The sequence below is a fragment of the Ornithodoros turicata genome, chromosome 7, assembly GCF_037126465.1.
Source record: "Ornithodoros turicata isolate Travis chromosome 7, ASM3712646v1, whole genome shotgun sequence".
NCBI lineage: Eukaryota > Metazoa > Arthropoda > Arachnida > Ixodida > Argasidae > Ornithodoros > Ornithodoros turicata.
In genome coordinates this window covers 31,952,553-31,967,089 of record NC_088207.1, presented here as the reverse complement: position 1 = coordinate 31,967,089, position 14,537 = coordinate 31,952,553, and the positions used below count along the sequence as shown (strand labels likewise).

The 14,537-nt window shown below is 44.0% G+C and overlaps 1 protein-coding gene across 3 annotated transcripts; it reads left to right on the top strand.

Annotated features, from left to right (window-relative positions):
- The first annotated feature begins 183 nt into the window (after positions 1 to 183).
- LOC135400857 (coatomer subunit beta-like) lies at positions 184 to 11,706 on the top strand. Of its 3 annotated transcripts, none has more exons than XM_064632803.1 (22): positions 184 to 538; positions 3,895 to 3,999; positions 4,080 to 4,309; positions 4,432 to 4,601; positions 4,750 to 4,957; positions 5,390 to 5,527; positions 5,792 to 5,911; positions 6,030 to 6,137; positions 6,251 to 6,397; positions 6,800 to 6,945; positions 7,345 to 7,441; positions 7,695 to 7,857; positions 8,017 to 8,144; positions 8,245 to 8,316; positions 8,384 to 8,539; positions 8,611 to 8,700; positions 9,017 to 9,251; positions 9,316 to 9,435; positions 10,632 to 10,777; positions 10,850 to 10,939; positions 11,057 to 11,209; positions 11,575 to 11,706. In XM_064632803.1, the coding sequence occupies exons 1-22, from the start codon at positions 433 to 435 to the stop codon at positions 11,641 to 11,643; spliced, it is 2,997 nt and encodes a 998-aa protein (XP_064488873.1). In that variant the 5' UTR covers positions 184 to 432; the 3' UTR covers positions 11,644 to 11,706. The 3 variants fall into 3 exon arrangements, with proteins under 3 accessions (XP_064488873.1, XP_064488874.1, XP_064488875.1); XM_064632804.1 differs by lacking the exon at positions 184 to 538 and adding an exon at positions 3,245 to 3,352; XM_064632805.1 differs by lacking the exon at positions 184 to 538 and adding an exon at positions 3,294 to 3,352 and having other exon boundaries at positions 3,898 to 3,999.
- Positions 11,707 to 14,537: the final 2,831 nt, after the last annotated feature.

The following is a 14,537-nucleotide window of genomic DNA, read 5'->3' as shown; positions in this document are numbered from 1 at the left end:
CGCTCAATTTGATTGACAGGTCGACCCTCTTTTTTAGGCTCCTCCTAATGACCAGACTCCCTTTGGCATACATGGGACTGGCCTAGTATATACTCCCAGTAATTTCCGTCGTCGTCGTTGTCTACACCTCGTTGCCCATCTTAATCATCTTCCTTCACGAAGCGGATACCCGACCCCCATTCCCGCCACATCGATGCTCGACGGATAAGGCAACGCTCTGTCTGCCTGCCGGCCCGTCGATTTTTACAGTTGGCATTTCCCTTTCAATCAAAATACAACCATAAGTGTACTTAGCAGGCAAAAGAACCACGGTACTGAAATTCATTGCTCGCTGGAAATGTTGTTGCAGTCGTAGAACGTGTGTTGGAACTAGAAAAGGACGAAGACTTAGGGGGAAAAAAATTAGCCACGTGTGTGGCTGCTTACGAAGCTATGGTTCAGCGTGCATCCGGGACTCCTTCCAGGGATGGAAAGGAACTTCCTGAAACGCCTAGAAAACCTGCCAATCTCTCCCCAGAAATATGGAACGCCATGACTCGTAAGTAAACGCACCGACTTTCTACACGCGTAACCTCTGTCAAACATCAAACGCAGCACCATGAAGTCTCCTGCGGCACACTGCAAGATACAGTGCAGTACAGTACACGGCGAGATACAGTGTGTGTGTGTGTGTGTGTGTGCAGAGCAACCAAAGTCGCGTTTGCACGTGTACGTAACTCGTTGACGACTTATCGAACGAATTTTCGGCGGCGCAAGACGATGCATTTATGCGAGCTAACCTTACAGAAAAATCCGGGGGACGTACAGGGTGTGTGCAGAAAAACGTAACCCGCATTTTTACATGTAACTCGTTGTCTACTTACCCGAGGAACTTCCGGTGGCGTACTGTGGCGTATTTGTGCGTGCGAAAGCTACAAAAAAATCCTCGAAGCCATACTCAGCGTAAAAAAATAAACAGAGCGCGATAACATCGGCTTCTATGCATTAGAATAGGGCTGTCATGACAGTGCATGGTAGTGCATGGCAGTCTCAGGAGAGTTATGTGCATGCACCGTTAGCGGCACTACCGATGAGCATCCATGTGGGGCATCGTTTCAATTTCTGCACCGATAGCTCCCCTAGCGATACCTGAACACAACTCTCCTGCGTCCTCCAAAATGGCAGAATGGGCGTGTTGGTACATGACTGAATAAAACCGGAGCACAAAACACGGACAAGAACACACATAGACGACACTTGCTTCTGTTGATAGTGGAGCAAAGTGGAGATAGTGTCGTCTATGTGTGTTCTTGTCCGTGTTTTGTGCTTCGGTTTTATTCAGTTATCTGTTGATAGTGGAGCAAGTGTCGTCTATGTGTGTTCTTGTCCGTGTTTAGTGCTCCGGTTTTATTCATTCTCCTGCGTCCGCCATGTTGCCCTTGCACGGAGGCCGACCTCTTCGTTGCTCTGTTTATTTTTTAAGCTAAGTATGGCTTCCACGATTTTTCTGCAGATTTCGCACGCATAAATGCGCCATCGTGCACCACCGGACGTTCGTTAGTTACGTAGACAGCAAGCAAAGTGCCTAAATGCGGGTTACGTTTTTCTGCACACACCCTGTATATGTACTTCCGTATCAGGACCACTGTTTTTCAACGAAAGAAAACAAACACAAAGAATCAGACACTTCTACCTTAAAGAAGAGGGAAAATGAACAAAATGAACCAATACTGAACGTCCAATGTCGTCTGAAATATGTAAAAAATAGCCGGTTTCTTCAAGACGGTCCGCCATGTTTATTGAAGAGGCAAAGGTGCTTAGGTGATACAGTAGCACAGTCAGTTGGACGGGAAAACCTGTAGATGCGTTGTTACGAGCAGTGGCGTAGCCAGAAAAAATCTTTGGGAAGGGGCTCTATGGCGACTTTACATGGGAGAAGAGAATTTATCCTCGTTTCCCTCTCCCCAAATGCACTACCAAACACGATTTCGGGGGGGAATTGAACACCCCTACGCCACTGGTTACGTGTGTAATTAAGCGTAACGGAATGCGTGGATAGTGTATGGGAAGTTGGAATGATCGTTACGCGTTCGCTTCTCATATTTACTGATAACTTAAATACGCTCATTTACTACTTTAAAACCAAGACCACTGAGCATATCTTGCAAACACATGGAAACGCTCTCAACCTTAGCGTGCTTTTGGCGTCTGTGTGATGTGGTAATGGAGAACTGAGCGGAACTCCGTAATTACGCTTCTCAGAGTCGCACTTTTTTGCACTTTTTAAATTTGTTTATGGACTTCCGTTGCACTGGCTGGCGTAGTTTGTTGTGGATCTAGGCAAATTCGCAATGGGCTTCCTGATTCTGGAACGAAAACGTTACTTTAACTTGGCAAATTTCAGAGTTCAGTTCAATCCATTAAATTTACCTGAATTTTATATCGCACTGTTTTTTGTTTTTTTTTGTTGTTGTTGTTTTTTTTTTCCCTTTTTGCTATCTGTCTTTTTGCGTGGTGTCAGAAACACCTCTTCTCTGTTTATCGGATACTGCTTTGGTAGTGACTGTCTTCGTCGAGCACGGAATTTGCAACGTTGCAATACACCGAAATGCCCGCGTACAGTCGTCGGTTACGTGAGATTCGACGCCTGAAAGCTCAGACCACGGTGTGGCTGAGACTGTAGAACAATCTACAACAAACCTGGTGTCGTAAAAATGCTGTGTTCGCTGGATTTACATTTTTCCGTGTGGTTTAGTAAGATGTGGAAGAATAATTGACTTCCGTTTTTCTTCAGCGCCGTCCCGTTTGGAATATCAGCAGCCGGAATGGCGAACAAAAAGGGCTAACAAAAAGTGCGAATGAGAAAGTGAGAAAAAGAGCTGCGTGCGCCGTGCGCGTTGCCGCCGGCGGCCGGCTACTGAGCTACAGAGCCATGTACAGAGCCGGCCGCCGGCGGCTAAAGACGATCGCGCCGCCTGCCGTCATGGAGCTGAGGTTAATGGTTGAGGTCGTTGAGGTAGTTCGTCGAAATTAACTTGGGTGAGTCTTAAAAAATGTTTTCAAAAGATGTTTTTGGGGCGATATTTTTCTTGCAGATGAATTTGGAGACACCACCGTTTGGTCACACAGTTGCTTTTTAAATTGGCATTTTTATGAATCTCTTTCAGAATAAAAAGTGTCGCCTTCGCGATACTAAAAAACTCACTTCCTTTCGTGTAAGTAAACTGATTTGGTACAATACTGCTTCACACCTGACCTCACAGGGGGTTTGAGTAATCTACTGTTTCAACATCAGGCTGCTTGGTGGCGTGGCGGTTCTAATGCCGACGTTGCGTGTTGATGTGTTTTTCAGTGCACAGTGATCACTGAAAAGGTTGGGAAACTTGTGCTTTTCATGTGAACATTGGGTTGTCACATTGGACGTCGAGCAACGAAATATGTCGTGTTATTGATCGAAACATGACAGCCAGCCCACTCGAAGCGGTGTAGCAGTGACACGAATATATCGTCTAGTTTCTCACCTGTTAGAGTCGACCTAACTCAAGTTACAAATAGTTCTACTCCGGGACACACGCTTCCTTAGTAAGCAGTACACGTCTTACAGTTGCAGGCTCTGGTATCTAAAAAAGCAATCGGGCAAAGCGTACCTGGGCGTGTTCATGTACTCGTTTCTACTTGCCGGTGCTTAGTTGAGGTTCATTACACATCTAAGTCTTCGCAGATCAACAGCCTTGTCGCCGGTAATAGCAATTCGCACATCGAAACTTCATTGCGACTCTATTACACCCGTTTTCGCGGTAGTCGCAAGCATTTTTCGAAGCTCATCCTCACTGCATCTCCGTTCATCTCTTGTATTGTCGGTTTTAGTCTTACGTTGTCGTTTAACTATTTCTACTCCACTTATGCATTTTCCAGTAGCACGAAAAAAGATGGCGTCGGCTGAACAGCCGTGTTACACGTTGATTAACATACCAAACGATTCGGAACCACCAAACGAAATCCAACTCAAGAATGACTTAGGTATGTACTAACTCCAGTTACTTTCCCGCTTGCCTTTAACTACCACTGCTACCCTGCGTTTCGTGCTCAATTCCAAACAGAAAAGGGTGACCTGAAGCTGAAAGCTGAAGCTTTGAAAAAGACCATTCACCTGATGCTAAACGGCGAAAAGTTTCCGTCCCTGCTGATGACGATCATCCGTTTCGTGCTGCCCCTCCAAGATCACACCATTAAGAAACTGCTACTTGTCTTTTGGGAGATAGTTCCAAAAACTACCACTGATGGCAAACTGCTCCAACAGATGATACTGGTGTGCGATGCATACCGTAAGGTATGTGAGAGTGAAATACATGTTTTTCCTTTGCATGCTATGAGCAGACATTTGTTCTTTGCATGTCTGCTGTGCTCGGTAAAACGGTGTGATGCTAATAACGGATTGTTTTGCTTCTATAGGACCTGCAACATCCAAACGAGTTCATTCGAGGTTCAACACTGCGTTTCCTTTGCAAGCTGAAAGAAGCCGAGCTTCTTGAACCTCTCATGCCAGCGATTCGAGCATGCCTTGAACACAGACATTCCTATGTGCGACGAAATGCTGTTCTTGCTATCTTTACTATTTACAAGTAAGACAAAACTACAAATGGATTTGCTTTCTTTGTGTGTAATGATGCAGAGTCAGTATCCAAATGGTATTCTCCTCATGTAATGCTGCAATACTTCTTTTTTTCTTTGCTGTGTGTATTATGCAGTAAAAATGTGCTCTTTCTTCAGGAATTTTGACTTTTTGATTCCTGATGCACCAGAGTTAATTTCCAACTTCCTCGAAACTGAACAAGACATGTCTTGCAAGCGCAATGCTTTCATGATGCTCATTCATGTTGAGCAAGAGCGTGCCCTCAACTACCTGGGCTCGTGTATCGACCAGGTGCATACCTTCGGTGACATCCTGCAGCTTGTTATTGTGGAACTCATCTACAAGGTCAGTCTCATCAACATTTTTTGTGTTTTGGAACACGTCGAAATGGTGGTGGTGGTGGTCTGCTTCACAGGGAACTGTATCGACATTTGGAATGCGAAATGAAAAAAGGTATATAAGAAGCAGTTGCCCATTCGCAACATGGTTCATGTGGGATATCTGCTCGAATAAGTCGATGTTGCAATGCTTCAAATAGATACTGTGTGAACCAACCTCTCAATTACACTACATAAAGCTGGTTTCGAGGCATCAGTTAACTGCTCTTCTTCTCTAACCCTGAAATTGAAACTGGCCTGCACTGCACTTGTTTTTTGGGTTTGGTATTACATGGGTATGCAGCACTTCACCTTCACTTCAGCTAACAACCACCTCTGAAGGTGACGAACTTGAGATGATCCGTGCACATTAATTCTGATAGTCAGTCTGCACTTTCAGGTGTGTCATTCCAACCCTTCGGAGAGGTCACGTTTTATCCGTTGCATATACAACCTCCTCAACTCAAATAGCCCCGCAGTACGCTATGAGGCTGCTGGAACACTTGTCACTCTGTCCACAGCTCCCACAGCAATCAAGGTATTACCTCTAGTATCTTAGTTACATACTTGAATAGCAAGAGCGGGACCGATAGTGGAACTGAGGTTCATTTACAAATGACTTCATCATTCGTTGATTCAGGAAAAGGTGAAACAACGTTTTCTGTAGATCGAAGTTCTGTTCCTTGGCTGTTGAGCATTTTAAACCATTAATTGCGAGTTCCATTACAAGCTGCATTAGGAGTTATAAAATGGCCGTTGTTCAGCTCTCATTTAAAGCTTTTTATTAATTTACAATACACAGGCTGCAGCCAGCTGCTACATCGAGCTCATCGTAAAGGAGAGCGACAATAATGTGAAATTGATTGTGTTGGACCGTCTTATCGCCCTGAAAGATATACCTTCGCATGAAAGGATCCTACAAGTAAGGAAAGCGACAATCCATAAAGTGTCTTGACAATTACCTCACTTGATGCATTTGTAACCGTTCGCATCAGTTAAAGATTTCTTCGTGACACCCAGCTTTTCATTTTAATATTTAGGACCTTGTGATGGATATCCTCAGGGTGCTTGCGGCATCTGACTTAGAAGTTCGCAAGAAAACATTAAATCTTGCATTGGACTTGGTTTCATCTAGGAATGTTGAAGAGGTTAGTTGGTTTACGTGTGCTACACATTTTCTCTGCATTTTTTGGGGTCATTTACCCTTACTGATGTCACAAGATTGTTCAATTTTCTTGGCAACTTATCGCTTCTCATGCAGATGGTGCTGGTCCTGAAAAAAGAGGTGACCAAAACAAACAGTGCAGTGGAGCATGAAGACACGGAAAAATACAGACAACTGCTCGTGAGAACGTTGCATTCGTGCTGCGTGCGATTCCCTGATGTAGCCCATGCTATCATCCCAGTAGTGAGTCCTTGTCAACAGCCATTTCAACTTCGAGAATTCAAATGTAGAACTGATAAAGGGACGCTACCGTATTCGTTCAAGTATAGGGCGACCTTCTTATTCAGTTACGTTCTCCAGAAATTAGGCATCGACCTCTAATCGTGGGTAACTAAGGTGTGTGGCTGCCCATGCAGTCTGAACCGGCTGTTGAAGCAGCCACGTGCTCTAATGGAGACCGATTCATATTCAAACGAAAGCACTGTGTCCTGTCAGCTAGTACCCGTTATGTGTAGTCTCAGAGTTCGCAGGAGCCATCAGGTCCCGCCGTTACTGTAGGAGCGGGGGTCATTGCGAAAGTCGCTACGTATAAGCTCTACTGCACCTGCTGTAAAGGTCCTGTGTTGTAAATGTTTCCCTGTGCAGCTCATGGAGTTCCTTTCCGACACCAAAGAAAATGCAGCTGCCGACGTTCTGGTGTTTATCCGTGAGGCGATGCAACGGTTCGAGCAGCTGCGCAGCCTCATCACCGCCAAGTTGCTCGAGGTCTTTGGAAGCATAAAGACTTCCGAGTGAGTGAACGTTTTGTGCGCAACAAAAGCGATATCTTTGTTCCATTTTGATAAGCTTTTCTTTTGAAAATCACATATATCAAAAACGTTTATGTGAAACGTTTATCGTTTTATGTGAAGGTTTTATGCCACAGACTGAATGTCCGTATGAACTAAGTTGGTAAAATCATATGGCATGCACTGAGAGATTTTGATTTTTGAAGTACCTTCTTTTCAGTACGCCGAAATACGATGTAGTATGGTCATTGTTGTTGCAAATTTCCTAAGTGTCCCAGTTAGAATACCTTTTCTGTACATTGTTAAGTTTCAGGATAGTGCAGATGCTTTTTTCTCGTGCCGCTGTGGATGATAAAGGGATCGTACCAACACAGCATACCTACGTTCTCATCTTTCTTTTAGAATTCATAGAGGGGCTCTCTGGCTACTGGGCGAATACTGCAACAGTGTGGAAGATATCCAAAGCGTCATGACTGAAACCCGACAGGCCCTAGGAGATGTAAGTACACCCATATGAAGAGAGACCATAATCATTCCGAGGAGCACTACAAAGTGCTTAGGCCTTACCCATAATTGGAAACTGGATTCAGCAGTCTTAATGGAGAGGGTAGTACATCATTATGTGTACCATGTTACACCCATGTGTACCACGTGCACAACCTGGGCTGTACTCTCCCTTCATGTCTCTGATATTGACAAGTTGAATGCCACAGCGGGAGCTGGTAATCTCTGATGTGTTACTTCGTGTTTAGTTGCCACTTGTTGATGATGAACTGCGAAAGGCAGCAGGAGGAGACACGGAAGAAAAGGAAGATTCTGCTATGACAGGGACAGTTCAGCGACTTGTAACGGCCGATGGCACATACGCAACACAAAGTGCTTTCAGCACTGCACCTTCCTCCACAGCATTGCAAGGTTGGAATACATCTTGCACAATAGATCTTGCTTAGGCCAGTAAAATACAGCATGACAAACACAGCACTTAAGTCTCACAACAGCGTTTCTACACTGCTATTCTGTGTTTGTGGATCTTGCCGTGGTACGAGAATATGATGTTTTATTCTTTTACCCCAGCAAAACATCCACCCCTCCGTGGCTACCTGATGGAGGGTGACTTCTTCATTGGAGCTGCTCTTGCATCCAGCTTGACCAAGTTGGCCGTACGCTACATGACTTTAGTACCAGATGGAAGAAAGCAAAATGTAATGTTCCTTACATCTTACAGAATAGCATTGCTGCATTTCTTTTTTGTTGTTGTTGTTGCTGTGTGTGTGTGTGTGCATAAGTCTACACTTTTTCCAGGCATTTACTGCTGAATGTATGCTGATCATGACCTCAGTTTTACACTTGGGAAAGTCTGGACTACCAACTAAGGTAACTGATATTACAGGCTTTGTTGTCTACAAGCTTGTAGTGCTACAGTACTGTTTTGTTTTCTCAGGCTATCAACGATGATGATGCTGATCGTATCTGCTTGTGTCTGAAGATCCTCTCTGAACGTTCAGCCACGCTCAGCACAATCTTTGGCACAGAGTGCAGGAGGGCACTTTCAGCAATGCTGGCTGCTAAAATGGAGGAAGAGATGGAAACTCAAAAGGTGCAGGTGCACTTCTTTCGGTGCACTTCATAAGGTGTGTTTCAGATATTTGACATAGCCACGTTTTGCAGGCTAAGCAGGTGAAGGGTGTTACAGTCCATGCGGATGACCCAATATCCTTTGGACAGTTGTCTGCAAGGAACAACACCGCAGGCACAGAGGCAAGTATCTGACCAGTGACTTCAGACTGATGACTTTATCAGTTCAGGTTTTAAACACAGGTGTTCTTCATTTTTTGGGCAACACCATTGGCACCTCCCAAATTTTTATAGAGCCAGTTTCACATCCAGTAGTTAGCCATTATACCCGAATAACAGCCATTATATAGAAATAACTGCCTCTTGAACCAGCTGTGTCAGCCAGACTGGTTTCTGTTGCACATCAGCATGTGCTATAGTATTGGTTCAGTTCATTTTGTGTTTGTTCCACACCTGGGTGTTACCCTATGTGGTCAAATGTCCTGTTTATCTCATTCAGAATATGTTTGAGCTGAGCCTGCACGCTGCGATGGGGTTGAACAAGCGAAATGGCGGAGATGACCTTCTTTCAACGTCCAAGTTGTCAAAGGTAGCACAGCTGACTGGATTCTCTGACCCTGTCTACGCTGAGGCGTACGTGCATGTCAATCAGTACGACATTGTGCTCGATGTGCTAGTAGTGAATCAGACTGCTGACACACTTCAGAACTGCACCCTCGAACTGGCAACACTTGGTAAGAATATCTTGCAGCTTGTGCAATCCCAAGGAGTGCCTGACTGGTATTTCATATTTCTCAGGTGACCTGAAGTTGGTAGAGAAACCAACACCTGTTGTGCTGGCACCACACGACTTTTGCAACATCAAGGCAACAGTAAAAGTTGCTTCTACGGAAAATGGCATTATCTTTGGCAACATTGGTAATCCATCATTCTCCATCGCTAAATATGTAACATTCCTTGGCACTTCATACTACTGTGGAGGTCTTTTAGAACATATAGCGGAGGAAGCAGCAAAGTCAGGGAATGGTAATGGTAACGAAAATGGTACATTACAAAATTGGAACCTCTAATGTAAACAAAAACTACTGTTATGTGGCAAGATAGGCTGATTTTTAATTTTTCCTCTGGGCTTTCTATAGCTGTGGCTTTTTTTCATGCAAGAGTATGGGAAGTGTGCTATGAGATCTTTTAGACAGTTTGAGTTTATGGGATTGCACTGTGTATGGAATGAATAAGGTGATGTCCATCTGGCATGTGAACTTCCTCAATGTTCTCCACCACATTGAGTAGGTGACCTGTGACCACCTGGTTCTTCTCAGTGGAACAAATTCCCTAGCACTGTCATTAATGAACATTCTAAACTGACTTTAGCCCAGAATTCATGGGCAACTGCTGCCTGGTTGATGTACCACATGATATCAGCACTTCTTGGCTAGACATGTTGCATATACAGGCGCGTCTGTAACTTACTTTATATACTATGTGTAGATATTCGAGAGCTAAGTGGCTGAATCACATCTTATAAATACGTAATGTGAAATGTACTAAACTCAAGGCTGCACCAAATACTTGTTACAAATTTAACGGAGCTCTTCACACATTATCCATCACATATATACTATGTAGGGCTTGACCTTTACGGGTTAAATATGGTGATATTTTTAAATCTATTATTTTTGGGCCTAGTTTTGTTTCTTTCTGTCCAACAAGTGGCCTGCTGTTAAAAGTTCGCATATTGGTCAAATATGCATTCCTCACGAGTTATGGTCCCAAGCGCCACCTGCTCTAATATCAAGTGTACCTCACATAGTTTACTGTTGCACTCGTATAACATTTATATGAGACACACGTACCGTTATGGTCCCAAGCGCCACATGCTCTAATATCAAGTGTACCTCATAGTTTACTACTTGCACGCAGTTTACAAGTTTTACTCGTATAACATTTATATGAGACACTTGTACAGACTTGCTACTAAATAGTGCATGTGGTACACTATTGAAATTTGGAAAGAAATTAGGTTTAACCCAAAAAAGTTAGACCCTAACTATATGGTGTGTAATGCAATATACCACAAGAAATATGCTGTATAGTTAATCTCTTTCTTTGTTCAGTGTATGACGTGAGCGGTGCGGCAAGCGATCGAAACGTGGTAGTGCTGAGTGATATTCACATCGACATCATGGACTACATCATACCAGCATCGTGCACTGACAACGAGTTCCGTCGAATGTGGGCAGAGTTTGAATGGGAAAATAAGGTGAATCACAAGCCATTGCATCCATCCTATGAGTTGTAGCTGCATGTTTACGTAATACATCTCTCTACACAGGTTTCTGTGAACACATCACTCTGTGACCTTCCAACATACTTGAAGCATGTCATTCGTTCCACGAACATGAAGTGCTTAACACCCGAGAAGGTATGCAGAACTTGACCATTGCCGTATGGCCGTGCTAGTAGACTAAGCCGGACAGCGCGGTGTTTGTAAGGTGCTCGGTGCATACGGGCTTTACAAAAGTGTTGCACTAACTTACAGGCCCTGTCTGGGGAGTGCGGTTTCATGGCTGCCAACCTCTATGCCCGCTCCATCTTTGGAGAAGACGCCTTGGCAAATGTTAGCATTGAAAAGAATCCGAACAATCCTGATGCCCCAGTCGTTGGCCATATCAGGATTCGTGCTAAGAGTCAGGTGAGACAGACGGAAGAGTATTCTAGAAGCTGCTTACTATGTACGATTAAGGCCTTGTGTTTTCGGGTGCTTTCGCTCGTTTTGTCCTTTTTGGCTAGATTTTGCCTGTGCAAGACTAAAATAAGATATGTATGTTATACACTTCTGGCACATGAGAATCTGACTGCACAGTCAGATTGTCTGACAAATCTGTCCATCACGTAGCGCACTGTTGGTAATGCTTGTCTGATGACGCAATACCACGCAGTTTCTCGCATGTATTACACCTTCGTAAATAGGATGGTACGAAGCTTGCATGCATTTGCGAGTGTATGTTAGTTTTAACTGTTATGGTGTGTTTTAAATCATTTTTCCATTGTTTTCAGGGCATGGCATTGAGCTTGGGAGACAAGATCAACACAGCACAAAAATCTTCTCCTAAAAGTGGAGCATGAGTAACCAGGCCTGTAAATCAGCCAGTTTAACCCTGTAATTATAAATAAAGTATTATTGCTTTAGTTACGCTGAAGCTGACAGCTTTCTACATCACATGCACAGAGAATAGTGCATGCGAATTTCTTTGGAGTCTAAACATGTTGAGTGGCACGTAGGTAGAGAGAAATACTGCACAGCGTGGAGAAAGAGCGAGAGCAAGTAGGTCAAGGCCCATAATCACAGGGTGCAAGCAAAAAATGTGGCGCTTGCTTGCTTGCTTGCTTCCTGTGAATAGAAAGAAATACTCTCTCATGACTGGCTTGTTTTGCTTTTGCTTTTGACAAATTGGAAAATGGCTTTGGGGGGAATACTTGAGCCCATATCAGCCACTCCTCAGTGAATGTATCCCCACTGTTTGATTCGCAAAACCAATAATCTCTTCAGTCGTTATCTCCGAATTAAGCCTGAATGGACTGGTTACTTTCCTTTGTTGCAAATAATGTATCCTTATCAGCAACCAGAATCAACTGGTCAGCCCCTTATCGACCCAGATCCACACTGACCCCAGCATGTCACCCACCACCACCAGTGAATCAGTAAAGAAATGTTAAAGGAAGAGACACTGGATGAAAATCGCCGGTACTCTTAACTCCTTTTTCTTTTTTTTTCAGAGGGAGAACAGGCACTAGAACTAGAAGTGATAAAGAATGATCACTTGATGCACGTTTGTTACCAATCTGTGCAGGAAAGTACCCAACATCAATTAGGCTCTGTCTGTCTGTCTGTCTCTCTCTGTCTGTCTGTGTGCACGTGTGTGTGTGTGTGTGAGAGAGAGAGAGAGAGAGACTCCATATTGTTAACACACCTGATCAACACCTTATAGGTCAATAGGTTCAAACTATTCAGTACATAGCAGGTGCAATGTTCTTGTCAACCATTATTCGTTCAGCTGGAGTGACCTTATGAATGACTACTAGCACTTGGTATCAGTCAATAGCTCCATGTGCCTAACCTGCAACAAGTGAGGACTTCCTATCAAGAAGTCCTGATAAGCCAGTGTAGTGAGTTTTCACTAATATGTCCCCATCAGTCTGAATCCCTGTCTCGCACATAAATTAGTCAATCATGTTATTGGTACCAATTACTTTTTGTGACCCAGTGACCCCTTATTGCTCAATTCATGAGGTAGTTTTTGTACCTGCCAATCAACTAGTATAGGCATATTTACAGGGCAGTGTCCACCAATCCTCAGTAAATTTCACTGAGCTTAATACATGTAATTGAGTGTATACTTATCAGCAAACAGCTACTGCTATGCAATCTTAGTCAGCATGCACTTATGTCACACGTGCAGCCTTGAACCCATTGCGCAGACCTTTCCCCTTTTATCTTTAGTCTTTTTTTTTTCTGCAAACAAATTCTCCCCCCCCCCCCCCAATTGTTAGCAATCTGTACTGTACTGCCATGAGCTTTTCAGGCAATCATTGTTAGTCAGTTGTTTTGAGTAGGCCATAATTACTCCTAGTAGATCCAATTAAATAAAACTGGATGCTTCAGAACTTGTGTGGATCCGTCATGTGACCATCCAGTTATTTCTCGTTACCACAGTGAGGGCATGCACCTTTTTAAAAATATATCTAAAGATCACTAATTTAATCCTCTGACAAGACATGTAGTGAGTGAATTTCCAATGTAATATCGCTTTATTATATAACCTTGCTAGATGAATGCAGAAAGAACGCAACTAAGGATTAAATCCCACAGTATAAGCACTCAGGCTTGTCCTTGCAGTCTCACATTTGTACAATGTTGTCCTTTTCTTTAAATAGATACAAATAAACTATTTGTAACAGTGACACATGGATTAAATTCCATGGTACAAGGATTAAAAGCGACGGAACAAAGATTAAGTACCACAATACGAGGACACAACAGGAAAAACTATAGTTCCACCCCACTGTTCCACTCACAAGTGATGTGCTTCTATATATGCACTTCTCTCTCCCCCACCTCCTTCCTACTGTTGTTGCAATGGCAGCTTACACCCAGCATTTCTTAAGCGCAGCAAGAACATTGCAAAACATTTCTGTAGTTCAGCAGCATAGTGCAGAACAGTAGCTGACATGCTGTGATAACTGCATGCCTCTATACTGTGCAAAAATATTTGCAAAAATATTCACAGCGTGGTACACAGTAGGATCACTCCACTTGACGGAGAAAATCCCATCCGTAAGCACCTTTACATCTTTTTATGTGTGGTCAGGGGCGGATCCAGGGGGGGGGGGGGGGGGCCTGCCCTCCCCCCCCCCCCCGAGACATACCTCTACCCCCCATTCCGGCAGATTTTCCTGCTACATGGCGACCCCCCCCCCCCTCCCCCCCCCCGTCTTCTCTCTTTTTTTCAGTGGGCCCCCCCCCCCCCCCGAGGATCTTCCCTGGATCCGCCCGTGTGTGGTCTTCATACAGACAGCAACTGGTTCACGATGTGCAATGAAACACTTTGTGGCCACCGTTATAGAGGGACCCTTGCACATGCTCGTGGTACAGGCAATAGTTGCATGGTCGTCTTCTGCCTGGTATTTTTCCCTTCTTTGAAGAGAGAAGTTTTGCAATAATGTACATCCATGTCCATAGAGGCTCCTTCTCCCATGTCAAATATTCCTTAAGAAGCCTGTTTTGGGCCTCCACCCCATTATTCATTGTGAATGCAATGTCAAAAGGCAAGTCCATAGAGACTTACCCATTTTCCCGAAACTGGAACGTACTGTGTTTCAAGTAGCACGAATGCCACAAATCTTTGTGTGCCGGCTTTAATTCTTCAATTCAAGCTTTTTCAAATTCTCTCAAGTGCTCCTTCACGGTCAATGATGGCGTACTCTTTCCCCCACGGCCATCTGTTCAACACCTACTCACG